Source organism: Oncorhynchus kisutch, linkage group LG19 (assembly GCF_002021735.2).
Source record: "Oncorhynchus kisutch isolate 150728-3 linkage group LG19, Okis_V2, whole genome shotgun sequence".
Classification (NCBI taxonomy): domain Eukaryota; kingdom Metazoa; phylum Chordata; class Actinopteri; order Salmoniformes; family Salmonidae; genus Oncorhynchus; species Oncorhynchus kisutch.
In genome coordinates, this window is record NC_034192.2 from 6372668 (window position 1) to 6388192 (window position 15525).

The 15525-nt window shown below is 41.9% G+C and overlaps 2 protein-coding genes across 2 annotated transcripts; both read right to left on the reverse strand.

The window, feature by feature from the left end:
• Positions 1-542: 542 nt before the first annotated feature.
• LOC109910024 (transcription factor Spi-C-like) lies at positions 543-2637 on the reverse strand. Its single transcript, XM_020509161.2, has 5 exons — positions 2502-2637; positions 2277-2364; positions 1970-2073; positions 1710-1809; positions 543-1508 (listed from the first exon to the last, which is right to left on the reverse strand). Exons 1-5 carry the CDS (start codon positions 2502-2504, stop codon positions 1009-1011), a joined length of 795 nt encoding a protein of 264 aa, XP_020364750.1. The 5' UTR covers positions 2505-2637; the 3' UTR covers positions 543-1008.
• Positions 2638-8712: 6075 nt separating this feature from the next.
• Positions 8713-14117, reverse strand: LOC109910243 (bcl-2-like protein 13). Its single transcript, XM_020509374.2, has 2 exons — positions 13938-14117; positions 8713-9944 (listed from the first exon to the last, which is right to left on the reverse strand). Exons 1-2 carry the CDS (start codon positions 14055-14057, stop codon positions 8976-8978), a joined length of 1089 nt encoding a protein of 362 aa, XP_020364963.1. The 5' UTR covers positions 14058-14117; the 3' UTR covers positions 8713-8975.
• Between the last annotated feature and the right edge of the window lie 1408 nt (positions 14118-15525).

Here is a 15525-nt window from a genome sequence, read left to right on the forward strand (position 1 = left end):
GGCTGCCTTGCTTATCGCCTGGCCTGCACTACTCACCACAACTAGGCTACCGTAAATAAACCTTCATCACAGGAACAATGACCACCACCCCACAAAGCCCACCACCAGAGAAGCACTGTCTCCTAGGACTGACCACATCCTCACCGCTGGGCAAGATAAGAGCAGCCATGGGCTCTCTTGACAGGAAAACAGCACTTATCACAATGGTTTGCCTTTTGGGATAGAGATACACCTTGTGTTCATGTCTTACAGAGTGTGGATTGATGGGGAATTGTGAGTGAGGGGTAGACAGTGTTGTTATTGCCGTTGCACAAGCAGACATATTTGGCTCATTCAACAAAGTTCATGGTTTTCTCTTTTTTTTCCTCTTTTTTTCCTAGGACACAACAAGGATGGGACACTTGTTGGAACTCATGACATTTTCACCATTGTTAGGTAAGCAAGAATGGTACGGTTATGTAGTCAGTGTTGAAGTCAGTGTTGATGCAGTGATGAATCATTCATTGCCTAAAATAAAAGCGTTTACACAGTACAAACACAAATTATACAAAAATGATTTATTAAAATACATCAATGTGTGTGAGATACAAAGGATTTAAATTCATTATTTACAAAATGACATGCAGTAATACATGTTCTTATTTGAATCCAACATTGTAGTTATTTCCCTTTACATGTACAGTACCCACACCGAATGCTTGTAACTGGTTCACAGTTCTCATAGGTAAAAAAAAGTTGATATATTTTCATTATTTACATATTCAATGATCCAAAATACCTGATCAATGGTCATTACATTTTCTTTTAAATGGTATAACTAACGGAGAGTAAACATTTTTACATTTCTTTATGTTTCGTCAACGTTTCCTGACACCCATAACACAATGGCTGCATAACAAGGCCCAGTTGTTGACCTCCACAAAAGTATGCAGGAGTAGCAGTATGAATTGACAGCTAGCTAAAGCAGCTTTTAACCTCTGTTATTTTCCACAGTGACATTACCTGAGTTTACACCTTGGTGACTGTGGATGAAGTGAAGCTTGTGGCAAGATCACAGTCTCCCTGGAGGGAGTAATGTCCATACCAGTTGTGCCAGTCAGGTGCAGCAGCAGAGCCATAGTAAGCCTGTTCAGCTGGGGCATGCTGCTGGTGGAGGAGCACCTCCCGCCCAGGGTGGCCAGCCCCGGGGTGCCCGGCGGGGGGAATGACATGACTGATGCCCCCAAGCCTCTGGATGATCGACGGGTTGAACTGGTAGGTGAGTTTGCGGCGCACCTTTACGATCTCGCCCGTTCGGCTGTAGTTGCGCAGCGCCCGTGCCATCTTCTGATAGGTCATGGTCTTGCGGTTGCCCTTGCGCTTGCCCCAGCACTCGGCCAACTTCTCTTTGTTCTTGGAGATGAAGTGGAAGGTGCCGCTGCCACGGTCCGTCCACTGGATGGAGTCAGCCGTGTTGGGATCGCCCAGAGCCTCATGCAGGTACTCATAAAGACGCAGCTTCTTGCGACCTGATGAGATGAAAAGGTTGACTTTAGTTATAATAAAATCATAAACAGGCAGAGATTCAGTTGTAACGATGTCAATTTGATACTTGCCAATCAAAAATCTGAGGTAGTAGAAACATGTTAAATTCCAGCATGTGTAGATGTACTCTGACATCTCTTACAGATATTGTAAACACTCATCGCTGATGGCCAAACACTGCTCACCTTTGCCGCTCCTCGGTGGCGGTGCGATGGAGTAGAACTGGGGGTAGTCCATGGTCACAGATGGACCCAGTGAGCCGTAAGGAACAACATGAGGCCATGACTGGCAGGACGAGGAGAGAATAACTGGTCAGGTCAGTCACATCCACATGAGACATGACACATACATGTACTGTAACCTTACATCACGGTTGTGCAAACTTGGAGAAGTCAGTCAATAGTACTATACTGGTAAAATACAATCACTTGTTCTGTACACTCACCGTCTGCTCATTCCAGTCATATGGCCCTGGCACATCAGAAGGGTGGGTGATGGGGTAGCAGCACATTATGCTCGATCGCATTGGAGGCTCAAAGTACTTATACTCTAAGTAGTGGGAGAAAAATATAGTCATTGAATAGTCTTCACTGCCAGAACCAACGAGACTAAAATGTATTGAATAATTTTTCTGACATGCTCAATACAAAAAAATATTAACAATAATGTCCGTGCCTAATATAATGATGGTGATTGTTAGCGTTCAGATTTAAATCTGGTTTTCTGGAATGAGTTTTGAAGTATACGTTTACCTGTATCACAATACGGATCGTCAGAGTGCCGTTGAATCACATCAATTGCATCCTGGAAGTGCTGGTTGATGTCATTATCCAGTGAGCTCTAGGAAAACATCAATAACATGCAATCAACTACAATGTCGTAATTAGGAGAAAAGTTAAGCTACAGAATGAATAGGAATAAATGCCTTATTCAAAAACAACATAAACTAAATTGATCTTCAATCCGTCATGACTCACCATTTTGTATATTTGAGTGTAAACTTCAGACAAGGCAAGCAGTGTCTGACCACTGTCTGTGTGAGATGGATGTACTTGTGCAAGTGTATATATAGTGGTGTAAGCCCCAATATTCACCTTTCGGCTAAAACGAAGCGTCAGATAAAGAGATTGGTCTATTTAAATGTGTCAACGTCAATTCGTGGTTGGCAACACTTCTCTTTTTGGAAGAGCAGATCAGATACACCTCCCACAATCACTCTTTCACACTGTTACTAGATCAGATCACATGAAGATCACATGAACAACAATAACCTCTCTTATGACTTAATTTATCCAGGAATATCTTCCAATAGCATTCTAATTTGCATTTCTGGGTAAATATTTATTAACATACATATTATCTTATCATAAATGCTCTTCAGTAAATACAGACTTTCCTGTAAATTGATATCTGAGACCCTTGAACTGCTGGGGGAAATGTCTATATCATTTCCATTATATCTTCTGTGTTTTAAGTGTATTGTATGACATGGCTAACACTTACAGAGCCTATAGAAAGTCTACTCTCCCTTTGACTTTATTTTCACAATATGAGGGGCTAGAAAGGGGGGTTGAAATAGATTTAATTGTCATTCTTTGTCATTGATCTATGCGAAATGCTCCATAATGTCAAAGTGAAAAGAAAATTCTACACATTTTTACAAATTAATAAAATTGAATAACTAAAATATAGTCGTTTCAAGCACATATTCAAATACAAAGACTAGGGAGATTTTTGAAAGCCTAATAAAGAAGGTCAGTGATTGGTAACAATAACAAATCAGACATTGAATATATCTTTAAGCATGGTCAAGTTAATAGCAATGCTGTGGATGATGTATTAAACCACCCAGACACATCAAAGATGCAGTCGTCCTTTTGAACTGAACTGAGGACAGGAAGGAAACTGCTTAGGGATGTCACCACGAGGCGTGATGGGAGAAAACAGGATGGGTCAACGTTGTAGTGACTCCACAATAATTACCTAAATGATAGAGCGAAAAGAAGAATAAAATATACAGAATAAGCATCCTGTTTTCAACAAGGCGCGAAGTAATCCTGAAGAAAAAAAACACAGCAAAGGAATACACTTTTGGCCGAAATGCAAAGCCTTATGTTTGTAGAAGATCCTACACATCACTGAGTAACTGCCTCCTTATTTTCAAGCATGGTGGTGGTTGCATCATGGTATGGGTATGCTTGACATTGGCAAAGACTGGGATGTTTTTCAGGATGAAAATAAACAGCATGGAGCTAAGCACAGGCAAAATCCTAAAGGAAAACCTGCTTCATCTGCTTTCCACCAGACACTGAGAGAGGAATTCACCTTTCAGCAGGACAATAACCAAATCTCTACTGGAGTTGCTTACCAAGAATACAGTGAGTGTTTTGACTTAAATATGCTTGAAAACCTATGGGAAGACTTTAAAATCGCTGTCTAGCCATGATCCCCAATACCTTGACATAGCTTGAAGAATTTTGAAAAGAATAATGTGGGAATATTGCACAATCCAGGTGTGCAACGCTTTTATGAGACTTACCCAGAAAGAGTCACAGCTGTAATCGCTGCGAGAGGTGTGTCTAACATGCTTTGACTTAGGGGGGTGAATAGTTATCTCAACAAGGTATATTAGTGTTTTATTTTTCATTCGTCTTTTTTTTATTAAATTTTTCTTCCACTTTGACATTACAGAATATGTGTAGATCGTTGACAAAAAAAGTACAATTCAATTATTATTTTTTATCACACTTTATAACATAATAAAATTTGAAGAAAATCTAAGGAGGTGTATATTTTCTATAGGCACTGTATCTGTAACCAAACTGTAGTCATTGACATCAAGTGATAAAAACCCTATTAGTTTCCCATTCTAAAGCCTGAGTATAAGCTCCATATAGCCTTTAGCCCATCTAGCCTTTTTCATAGTAAGTTATTATGGACACACGGGATGGCTCCTGATCTATCAAAAGTAGTGAAAAGTGTTGCATCATGTCTGGTAAATAGTTGATCTGTATTTCAGTAGATTAGCAATCTGTTGGTCTTAGAATTGATACAATGTTGCTGATTTATCCTGACTTGTAATGGATATTACTGTATGCCTAAGACAAACACAATAAGGTGTGCATGATGAGTGTTGATTTCAGCAGGAGACTGAAAAGTAAATGATTAAAAACCATACTTCCCTAATTCTAATGATGGAATCATCTGCACCTGTTAAAACCTTGTGTAACGTGATTGCACCCTCTGAACCACTAGGGATTGCTAATGTACTCACCACCCTCTGAACCACTAGGGATTGCTAATGTACTCACCACCCTCTGAACCACTAGGGATTGCTAATGTACTCACCACCCTCTGAACCACTAGGGATTGCTAATGTACTCACCACCCTCTGAACCACTAGGGATTGCTAATGTACTCACCACCCTCTGAACCACTAGGGATTGCTAATGTACTCACCACCCTCTGAACCACTAGGGATTGCTAATGTACTCACCACCCTCTGAACCACTAGGGATTGCTAATGTACTCACCACCCTCTGAACCACTAGGGATTGCTAATGTACTCACCACCCTCTGAACCACTAGGGATTGCTAATGTACTCACCACCCTCTGAACCACTAGGGATTGCTAATGTACTCACCACCCTCTGAACCACTAGGGATTGCTAATGTACTCACCACCCTCTGAACCACTAGGGATTGCTAATGTACTCACCACCCTCTGAACCACTAGGGATTGCTAATGTACTCACCACCCTCTGAACCACTAGGGATTGCTAATGTACTCACCACCCTCTGAACCACTAGGGATTGCTAATGTACTCACCACCCTCTGAACCACTAGGGATTGCTAATGTACTCACCACCCTCTGAACCACTAGGGATTGCTAATGTACTCACCACCCTCTGAACCACTAGGGATTGCTAATGTACTCACCACCCTCTGAACCACTAGGGATTGCTAATGTACTCACCACCCTCTGAACCACTAGGGATTGCTAATGTACTCACCACCCTCTGAACCACTAGGGATTGCTAATGTACTCACCACCCTCTGAACCACTAGGGATTGCTAATGTACTCACCACCCTCTGAACCACTAGGGATTGCTAATGTACTCACCACCCTCTGAACCACTAGGGATTGCTAATGTACTCACCACCCTCTGAACCACTAGGGATTGCTAATGTACTCACCACCCTCTGAACCACTAGGGATTGCTAATGTACTCACCACCCTCTGAACCACTAGGGATTGCTAATGTACTCACCACCCTCTGAACCACTAGGGATTGCTAATGTACTCACCACCCTCTGAACCACTAGGGATTGCTAATGTACTCACCACCCTCTGAACCACTAGGGATTGCTAATGTACTCACCACCCTCTGAACCACTAGGGATTGCTAATGTACTCACCACCCTCTGAACCACTAGGGACTGCTAATGTACTCACCACCCTCTGAACCACTAGGGATTGCTAATGTACTCACCACCCTCTGAACCACTAGGGATTGCTAATGTACTCACCACCCTCTGAACCACTAGGGATTGCTAATGTACTCACCACCCTCTGAACCACTAGGGATTGCTAATGTACTCACCACCCTCTGAACCACTAGGGATTGCTAATGTACTCACCACCCTCTGAACCACTAGGGATTGCTAATGTACTCACCACAATTTCTATATTTTTAACAGCATTTGTTGATTTAATTTTCACCCTTGATACTTCAAAGCATTAAACAAACTAAGTGATGATAAAAATAATAAAAATACAATACATAAGTACTGTAACTATAACTTGCTGTGAGTCGATTACATAGATTGAACCTTTTTGAGATGATTAACATAATTATTAAATATTTCAGTAAATCAATGTGGGCCACACCATATGGTCACTGTTGCAACCATATGTTGTACAGCTATCACAATTTTTTATAAATAGATATGTGTTGCTTGACTGGAACTGTGGAACTGATCTATGCATTATGTCATAAAAGCTATCGTTAATGATTCATAGTTCAAGTATAAGTATTTGTCTTGTCCGCAAATCCCAACTCCTCCCTCTCCAAATAAACAAGGGATTTTTGAGAAGTTCATTTCTTAGATGCTGCCAACATACGTTTTAAATATCAACGGATTGACTCCTGAAGTTCCCCTTTCAGGTTCGCTGAGTGTGAATACAGCGGTGATCTTGCCTGGATGGGTAGATTAAAAGATTATGGACACAATGCAATAAAGATGCACAGATTATATCTATCCGTATCCCTAGCCTACACAATGGCATATACTGTAAAACCGCTGTCTACACTCACTGAACTAGACCCTACATTTATATAACTAGACAGTTTTTGGGTGCATGTGTGTGCGTGTGTATAGATGTGTGTGTGCTTGTGTGGGGTTTCCTCTAGGTGACTAGCATTGCTCGAATGCTAGAAACCACAGTGCCTAAACGTTCTCCGCTTCTAGCTTTCTTTCCATTGCACACATTAACATTGTCAAACTTCTGTCAAAAGTAAACTATAAATCAAAAACAACAACCATGCAACCAATAATGCAGGCTCTCTTGACTCCCTTTATTTACTAAATGTATTTGTATAGATTGTGATCAAGTACATGTTTTGATTACAACATCACAGCTATAGTTCTAACAATTAACCCATAGCAGGAAGAATGGGGTTGAAATATTTACCTGAGAGCGTTCTGTGCGTGCGTGGGTGTGTATGAGTGCGTGTCTGTGCCAAGGTGTTTACATTTAATCATAAAGCAGCCATGAGGGCGCTTTATCTCTTCAAACAAAGAAGCATTTTTCTTCCCCTTCTCTGCAGGCTCTATTGAAAAGGTCTATTTATATCAACACCAATGAGGGAAGGGCAGTGTAACCGCAACGCGGTCGACACCTATTCAACTTCTTTATTTACTGGCACTCAATGAAAATCAAGAAGTACTAAAGCCACTGACACAGATTAGATCTGTGGAATAAAGTTTGTGAGGCAACAGGGTTGTAATACTATATCGGCGAGATCATGTTATGGTCAGGGCATATATTTAGATTATGGATGTTGAGTTTCTTTTGTTATTTTGTATCATTTTTTGTTCTGCGAGAATGTATTTTTCTCTCACTATATCAAAGTAACTGTAGATGCCACTGGTTCCTATTAACGGAGAATGAATGAATTTGAGACAGTCAATGTCAACAGTGTAGATAACCTTTGGCTTGTGGTCCAACATGCATAGAGAAAATGCATGTTGTATATATGTGTAAATATATGTACTATATAGAAAAAAATGTGATGTATATCTCTGAGATTGTTTTAGATATAATTTCAAATGAAATAATACAGAATTAATAACGTCATTTCTACTCTTTCCATTTGAAGTTTTAGCCAGTGAATCCATGGACATGGAAATGTGAACATGAGTCACTTATAATTATATCCACAACAGGAAAAACTGTTCCACACATGGCCACTAGGAGGTAGTAAAGACACATCACACCATGTCAGAAAATTATAATAATACATCTAATTTAGTCAATCCTTCAGTTCAAAGAAAAAACGGTATATGTATGTACTTCATAGAAAGTGTTAAAATGTATTACTTTTTATAACAGATCGAGAATTAAGGTTGGAAATGTTTGCTGAGTAACCATAGTCTGTTTCACAAGGAATAAAAATGGCAAAGGGACATTTGCTTAACACATCTATTTCCCCCACAGCGGCCAATGTCGGAAAATATTGGAGCACAGAGCACAATCTGAGTGCATTCAATTCTCTAGGGCTTGCAGAAGACCTTTATTGATCTGCCATGTTAAACCGGAAATCCATCTCTACAGTGTTTAGACATATTGCAGCTGTTGTTCTGTATTACAGCAAACTGAGCACCAGAGGGCAGTGCAGAGTCATTACTGTAAGCCCAGATATCCACACCTGCTACATAAGCTTTGGCCCTTTGCTGATTTGTAGCTGAGTCACTATACAGATGAATATCCACTAATACATTTGATCAAAAACAAACATAGTCACTGAGTTTGCCCACAGTGACACAGAACAAGCCATTATACAATACCCCTTGAAGTGGCTCAACTATAGTCATAAATAGTGTGTCTGTGTCTGTGCGTGCGTGTGTGCGGTTTTATTTTATAGTGCATTGACGGGGACAAAAAATAAACAACAAACAAAGATCTGATTTTTAAGATATTTTAAGTGTAATTTCCTGTGAATTTACAGAGAAACCAAAATTCTTGCTCTTCCAAATCTCCTGAGCTCTTCCGTGAACTGAGTTAGCACAGGAAATAGATAAAAAATGCAACCAACCTTCATAATACTACATAGATGCAAAGAAATGCATTGTGTAAAATCCAGTATGTACTTGGTGGAATAGTTTAGAGTAGATTTGAAACGACCTGGGTTATAAGGCTGCTGGGGCTCACAGGTTAGGGGTTTGCTACTTTCTGCAGTAGGCCACAGCCCCATAAGCTAACACTCCCACAATAGCCACCATTGCAGCGCCCCCACACAGCAGCACAGGTAGCTCAGTGGCAGGGAGCCATGTAGCATGCTCCGCCTCTGTCTTCTCTGGCGGAACCTCCCGCGTCACTGGTGGGATTTCCTGTGTCTCCTGGGCAGCGTGGAGCGAGACCGAGGACTCTGGTTGGCTGTTAGTTTGTCTCTCATCTGGTGGCTGTGGTGCTCCTGGTCCTAGGACCGGGGGAGGGTGGAGCTGCTCCTGCATAGAGTATTGGAGTTCTGAATGTAACTCAGCTAGTGTAGGTATTGAGGGGACAGGAGTAGAGGAGGCAGAGGGGGGCTCTAGCTTCCAAACTGGCATGGGCATAGAGACGGTGGTGGCGTGGGATACTTCAGCAGGCTCCTCTTGAACAAATAGCTCCTCAGCCACAGACATCATTAAATCCATAGTCTCTTGGTGGTCAGCGGACACCTCAGATGAAGGTAATAATTCCTGGGTGTCCAGCTCCTCTTCCCTGAGCTCAGCCAGTTCTCTTTCTCCCCCAAGCACACTCATCACACTGGCCTGCAGCTCCTCCTCTTCCCCCAGGCTCCCGTCCTCCTCCTCCTCTGCCAGCATCTCCTCCTCCTCCCGCTCTAGGTGGACCATGTCGGAGATGGAGGAGTGGTTCTCGCTGCGCTCCTCAGCTAGGTGGACCACTCCGTCGCTGCTGTCCAGGCTCTTGGTGTCTTCGGTGTCCATCATGTCTCCCACGGTGGACCAGGACTCTACCAGGCTGCTCTCTGTCTGCCAGGGGCCAGACCCACCACTGTCTCCCTGGCTCAGCTGCAGCGTGGCAAGGCCCAGCCTATCAGGCTTCTGCTCTCCAGACAGGGAACTGACCTCACCACTGTCATCTCCTCTGGACACTGCTGGGACCTTGCCCTCCAGACTGAAAACCGGCCACTAGAGAGACACAACAGACAACCAACCATTAACATGAAAACATATTGGATAATATTGTTAAAAAAAGAAAGTAAATTCCTAAAATCAACAATAAATTCATCAACTGTAGTGAGTTGAATATAAAACCTTTATAACTACTTAATAGTTGCTAGAACGATTGTGTGTTTTAATGACACAGAATCTCATAGGGTCTGTTTCTGCTCTCTTGCCAACTACTTATGGAATTGTTTGGCTTGAAAATAGCAGCAATAGAGTTGGCAAGAGCACAAACTGATCTGGAACATGGCTATCTCATAGCTGTGGTCCCTGGAAAAGGTTAACCAACATATTAGAAGATGTCCTTCAGTGACGTGGACCGATCAAGTTCTGTGTGGAAAAAGTAGCACCCTCTGTTCCGTGTTGCAGCATTCTTTTCTATGTATAGTCTGGCCCTCACAGGTCTGACTATTTATCGGCCCTATATATGTATTTCCATTTCAGCCAGGAGTGGAAGCTATTCCAGAGATTTCACATGACGTGACGTGTGGTCGAGAGTGGGGATATAGAGGAGGGATTTTTACAAACCCAGCACGAATGGAGTACTGCAGTTGTGTCATTGAAAATGTCTCACACAGTAAAACAGAGGACACAATGCATTGCACTTGCACAAAACGTTAGAGGTCGAAAAATACAGTGCATTCAGAAAATATTCAGACCCCTTGACTTTTTCCACATTTTGTAATGTTACAATCTTATTCTAAAATTGATTCAATTGCTTTCCCCCCTCATCAATCACACAATAATCCATAATAAGCAAACACAGATTTTTTTTTGAAATGTTTGCTAATTTATATAAAATAAAATAAACTGAAATATCACCTTTACATAAGTATTCAGACCCTTTACTCAGTACTTTGTTGAAGCACCTTTGGCAGCAATTACAGCCTCAAGTCTTCTTGGGCATGACGCGACAAGCTTGGCACACCTGTATTTGGGGAATTTCTCCCATTCTTCTCTGCAGATCCTCTCAAGCTCTGTCAGGATGGATGGGGAGCATCACTGCACAGCTATTTTCAGATCTCCAGAGATGTTCGATCAGGTTCAAGTCCAGGCTCTGGCTGGGCCACTTAAGGACATTCAGAGACTTGTCCCAAAGCCACTCCTGCGTTGTCTTGGCTGTGTGCTTATGGTCGTTGTCCTGTTGGAAGGTGAACCTTCGCCCCAGTCTGAGCACTCTGGAGCAGGTTTTCATCAAGGATCTTGCGGTACTTTGCTCCGTTCATCTTTTTATAGATCCTGACTAGTCTCCCAGTCCCTGCTGCTGAAAAACATCCCCACAGCATGATTCTGCCACCACCATGCTTCACTGTAGGGACGGTACCAGGTTTCCTCCAGACGTGACGCTTGGCATTCAGGCCAAAGAGTTCAATCTTGGTTTCATCAGACTAGAGAATCTTGTTTCTCGTGGTCTGAGAGTGTTTATGTGCCTTTTGGCAAACTCCAAGTGGGCTGTCATGTGCCTTTTACTGAGGAGTGACTTCTGTCTGGCCACTCTACCATAAAGGCCTGATTGGTGGAGTGCTGCAGAGATGGCTATCCTTCTGGAAGATTCTCCCATCTCCACAGAGGAACTCTAGAGCTCTCTCAGAGTGACCATCGGATTCTTGGTCACCTTCCTGACCAAGGCCCTTCTCCCCAGATTGCTCAGTTTGGCTGGGCGGCTAGCTCTAGGAAGAGTCTTGGTGATTCCAAACTTCTTCCATTTAAGAATGATGGAGGCCACTGTGTTTTTGGGGACCTTCAATGCTGCAGATTTTTTTTGGTACCGTTCCCCAGATCTGTGCCTCGACATAATCCTGTCTCGGAGCTCTACTGACAATTCCTTCGACCTCATGGCTTGGTTTTTGTTCTGACATGCATTGTCAACTGTGGGACATTATATAGACAGATGTGTGCATTTGCAAATCATGTCCAATCAATTGAATTTACCACAGGTGGACTCCAAACAAGTTGTAGAAACATATCAAGGATGATCAATGGAAATAGGATGCACCTAAACTGAAAATTCAAGTCTTAAATCGAAGGGTCTGAATACTTATGTAAATAAGGTATTTGTCAGAGGCGAAAAAGGCTGTAACGTAACAAAATGTGGAAAAAGTCAAGGGGTCTGAATACTTTTCGAGGGCACTGTATTCCCCCAACACCCACTCCTCACCCTCTTATTGTCCCCTTGTCTTTCAGTCCATCATTTCCATTTAAATACCACCTGTATGTAATTGTTCATTCCTTGTATATTGAGATTGAATATATCTGTCCTTCACTGAGTGACCCTGATTAATCATTATGCATGTAAATCTCATCCCAGGCACAGAGTCAAAACACTGAGATCAAGTCAGAGCTGTTTATTACATAATGAAAAAGCATAGAACCACAGTGGCAGAGGACATAGAGGTCACCTTTATCCATGTTTACGATAAATATTTCCTGATTTGATCGACATTGAATGATCAAAAAACTCATGCACTTGTGCCGTACTACTTGTGTTCCTCTGCACAGTTACAGAACGCATTGTGTGTTTGTCCTGAGATGGACTGTCTCTGAGAGGCACATCAGCAGAGACCGTGGATTAAATATCTGTTGGCTAAAGCTGAGTGTAAACTGTAAGCATGCCGAGAAAGCTGCCCTCTCTCTAACATCGAGGCCTGCCAGGTGTATGTTACTAGGCATTTTGGCACAAGGGAAACCAGTGACATGGTGATCACGCTCTCCCTGCAAGGCACAGAGCAGACCTATAGGCAGATATCCACAAACGTGTTTATGTGGAAGGTTACTGTACAGTACCTGTTCTAAAGCATATTAATTGCTTAATCTGTCCAATAAGACTCATTCACTCTTTGAGTTATAGGTTTCCAATGATCCACCCCCTGACAATGGCTTTCAATTACTATTTGAAATCTTTCAGATACATTTAGTGTTTGGTCTAGTCTGTCTGGAGTGCCAGATGGACGGGGTTTGCACGTTTGCGAAATATTCTATTGGCTCCATTGCGTCAGGAAAGTTCAGTCAAACCCAGATTAAGTATTTGCAATGATTTCAAATAGTATTTGAACCCAGGTTTGTTCTCTTCCCCATAGTATCAGATACCCATGGTACTGATGTCAGAGACTCATGGTCATGATATCAGAGCCCCAGAGATAAAAGGTCAGTCTGAATGTCAGACAGAGGAAACGACACACTCTCAGCCCCTCGTGAACCATCTGATGATCTTATCCGATTGGATTTCTAGAAACAGACACATGACAACAGACACACACACGCATGTGCACACACAAACATATACACAGGGACGTACGGACACAGACACGCACACTTGAGGAAAGGCCGCACATAAGCTAGTATTTTCTGATGTCAATGACAAGTTAGCTGGACACAAGACTTTGAACATAGTCCTGTCCCTGTTGTTTAATCAGTTACTAATGACAACCACCAAACAACACCCAGAGAAACAGACCTGTTTATGTTGTCAGGTGATACACATGGTTAAAACCTCTTGGAGTTGTGCCCTTCATGACATCAAAGAGCTCCATGATGGCTGATATAAATGCCTTCTATATTGGTTTAACAAAGAAAGCTTTTACAAGGCCCTCTCCCCTCAACTACATATATTACTACTACTTGTGTGTACTATTATGTCCTACTAATACTACTACAGTAGTATACACTCACACACCAAAATTCCCCTAAAACAGTGCTCTCCAACCCTGTTCCTAGAGAGGTACCCTCCTGTAGATTTTTCGCTCCAACCCAAGTTGTAACTACCTTGATTTGTCATATCAACCAGTTAATTATTAGAGTCAGGTGCGCTCGATTAGGGTTGGAATAATAACCTACATGATGGTAGCTTTCCAAGAACAGAGTTAGGGGAGCCCTGCCCTAAAACAACAACAAGATATCCTGTGATGCGGCCTTGCATTCCATTAATTAAGAGCAGAATAAAATACGTGTCTTTCTTACCTGGCTCCTCTCTGTAAAGTGTTGAAAGTTGTAGGTGAGAGACAGATGTTGAAATAGAGTAAGAGACGTGCACTCGGACAGAAAGTCAGGCCTGAGGACACAGCAACAAGAGGGTGACATACACGCTGTAGTTAGCAATGGACTACCAGCTGCTCCACAGGACACAGCAGCCCCCCCCTCTCTCTCTATCTCACTTTTCCACTTTCTCTCCCACTCTCTCTTTCTCCATCCCCTGTCCGGTGCCCAGACTATGACATAACAGTTGGCTACAATGTGGCCATGCATGTTTTATGGAGGGAAAAATAAATATATTCCATTTGTAAGAGGCTGCTATAGAATTGCAGCATGCAAAGTGATTGAATACTTCATCATTGTGCCAGCTTGGTAAAATAGCTCTGCCTTCTATTATGCCTATTGTCTTGCACTGGGTAGACCTAACTAGCTGTAAGTCAGTGAAAAACCTCTGAGTGACACAATAGTTAACAGTACAGAGGAGGCAGAGAGGGTAGTGCTGTCACAGGCAGTTGGCCAAAGTTTTCTGACACACTTCCAGATGGCAGACAGTCATTCACTGTTCTGTAGAAGGAAAGAATGCAGACTGAGTCAGAACCAGAATGGAAACTCTGTGCTATTTTTATGGAATTCCTCTAACCCTCTAGCATCATCTACTGGCAAGCACCATGGTCTGCATCATTGACTACACAGTCAGTCTGCAGCGTGCAAATTTTTTCCTGAGGATTATGACGAAAATCCTTTAAATAAATGTTGGTGGGAGGAGCTTCAGGAGGATGGGTTCATTGTAATGGATGGAATGGAATAAATGGGACAGAGTCAAACATGTGGTTTCCATATGTTTGATGTGTTTCATACCGTTCCTTTCCTTCCATTCCAGCCATTACAATTAGCCCATCCTCCTATAGCTCCTGTCACCAGCCTCCACTGATGTTGACTTTATCCACACTTGATTTCCTTCTAATTTTTATCACATTAGTTACAATTATGTATCAAATCATTTAAAATATTAACATTTGAGAAAAAATTTCAGTGAGAAGTCCATGCTTGACAGCTTAATTTAATTTAATACAAGCATTCAGAAAGTATTCATACCCCTTGACTCATTCCACATTATGTTGTGTTACAGCCTGAATTCAAAATGGATTAAATAGATGTTTTTCTCTCATCTTCGCACAATATCCCATAAAGACAAAGTGAAAACATGTTTTTAGAAATGTTTGCAAATGTATTGAAAATGAAATACAGAAATATCTCATTTACGTAAGTATTCATACCCCTGAGTCAATACATGTTAAAAATAGCACAGAGTTTCCATTCTGGTTCTGACTCATTCTGGATTATTTCCTTCTACAGCACAGTGAATGACTGTCTGCCATCTGGAAGTGTCTGCCTTTGGCAATGATTACAGCTGTGAGTCTTTCTGGGTAAGTCTCTAAGAGCTTTGCACACCTGGATTGTCAATATTTGCAAAATATTCTTTTTAACATTCTTTATGCTCTGTCAAGTTGGTTGTTGATCATTGCTAGACAGCCATTTTCAAGTCTTGCCATAGATTTTTCAAGCTGATTTAAGT

What these genes read in the sequence shown, in the direction of transcription:
- LOC109910243 (XM_020509374.2), bottom strand. Translation starts at nt 14,057, where the DNA reads ATGTCACCCTCTTGTTGCTGTGTCCTCAGGCCTGACTTTCTGTCCGAG. An exon ending in ACTTTACAGAGAGGAGCCAG is followed by an intron (nt 9,945 to 13,937) that starts GTAAGAAAGACA and finishes GTGTCTCTCTAG; the next exon opens with TGGCCGGTTTTCAGTCTGGA.
- LOC109910024 (XM_020509161.2), bottom strand. An exon ending in CGATCCGTATTGTGATACAG is followed by an intron (nt 2,074 to 2,276) that starts GTAAACGTATAC and finishes CCCACTACTTAG; the next exon opens with AGTATAAGTACTTTGAGCCT. An exon ending in ATGACTGGAATGAGCAGACG is followed by an intron (nt 1,810 to 1,969) that starts GTGAGTGTACAG and finishes TCGTCCTGCCAG; the next exon opens with TCATGGCCTCATGTTGTTCC.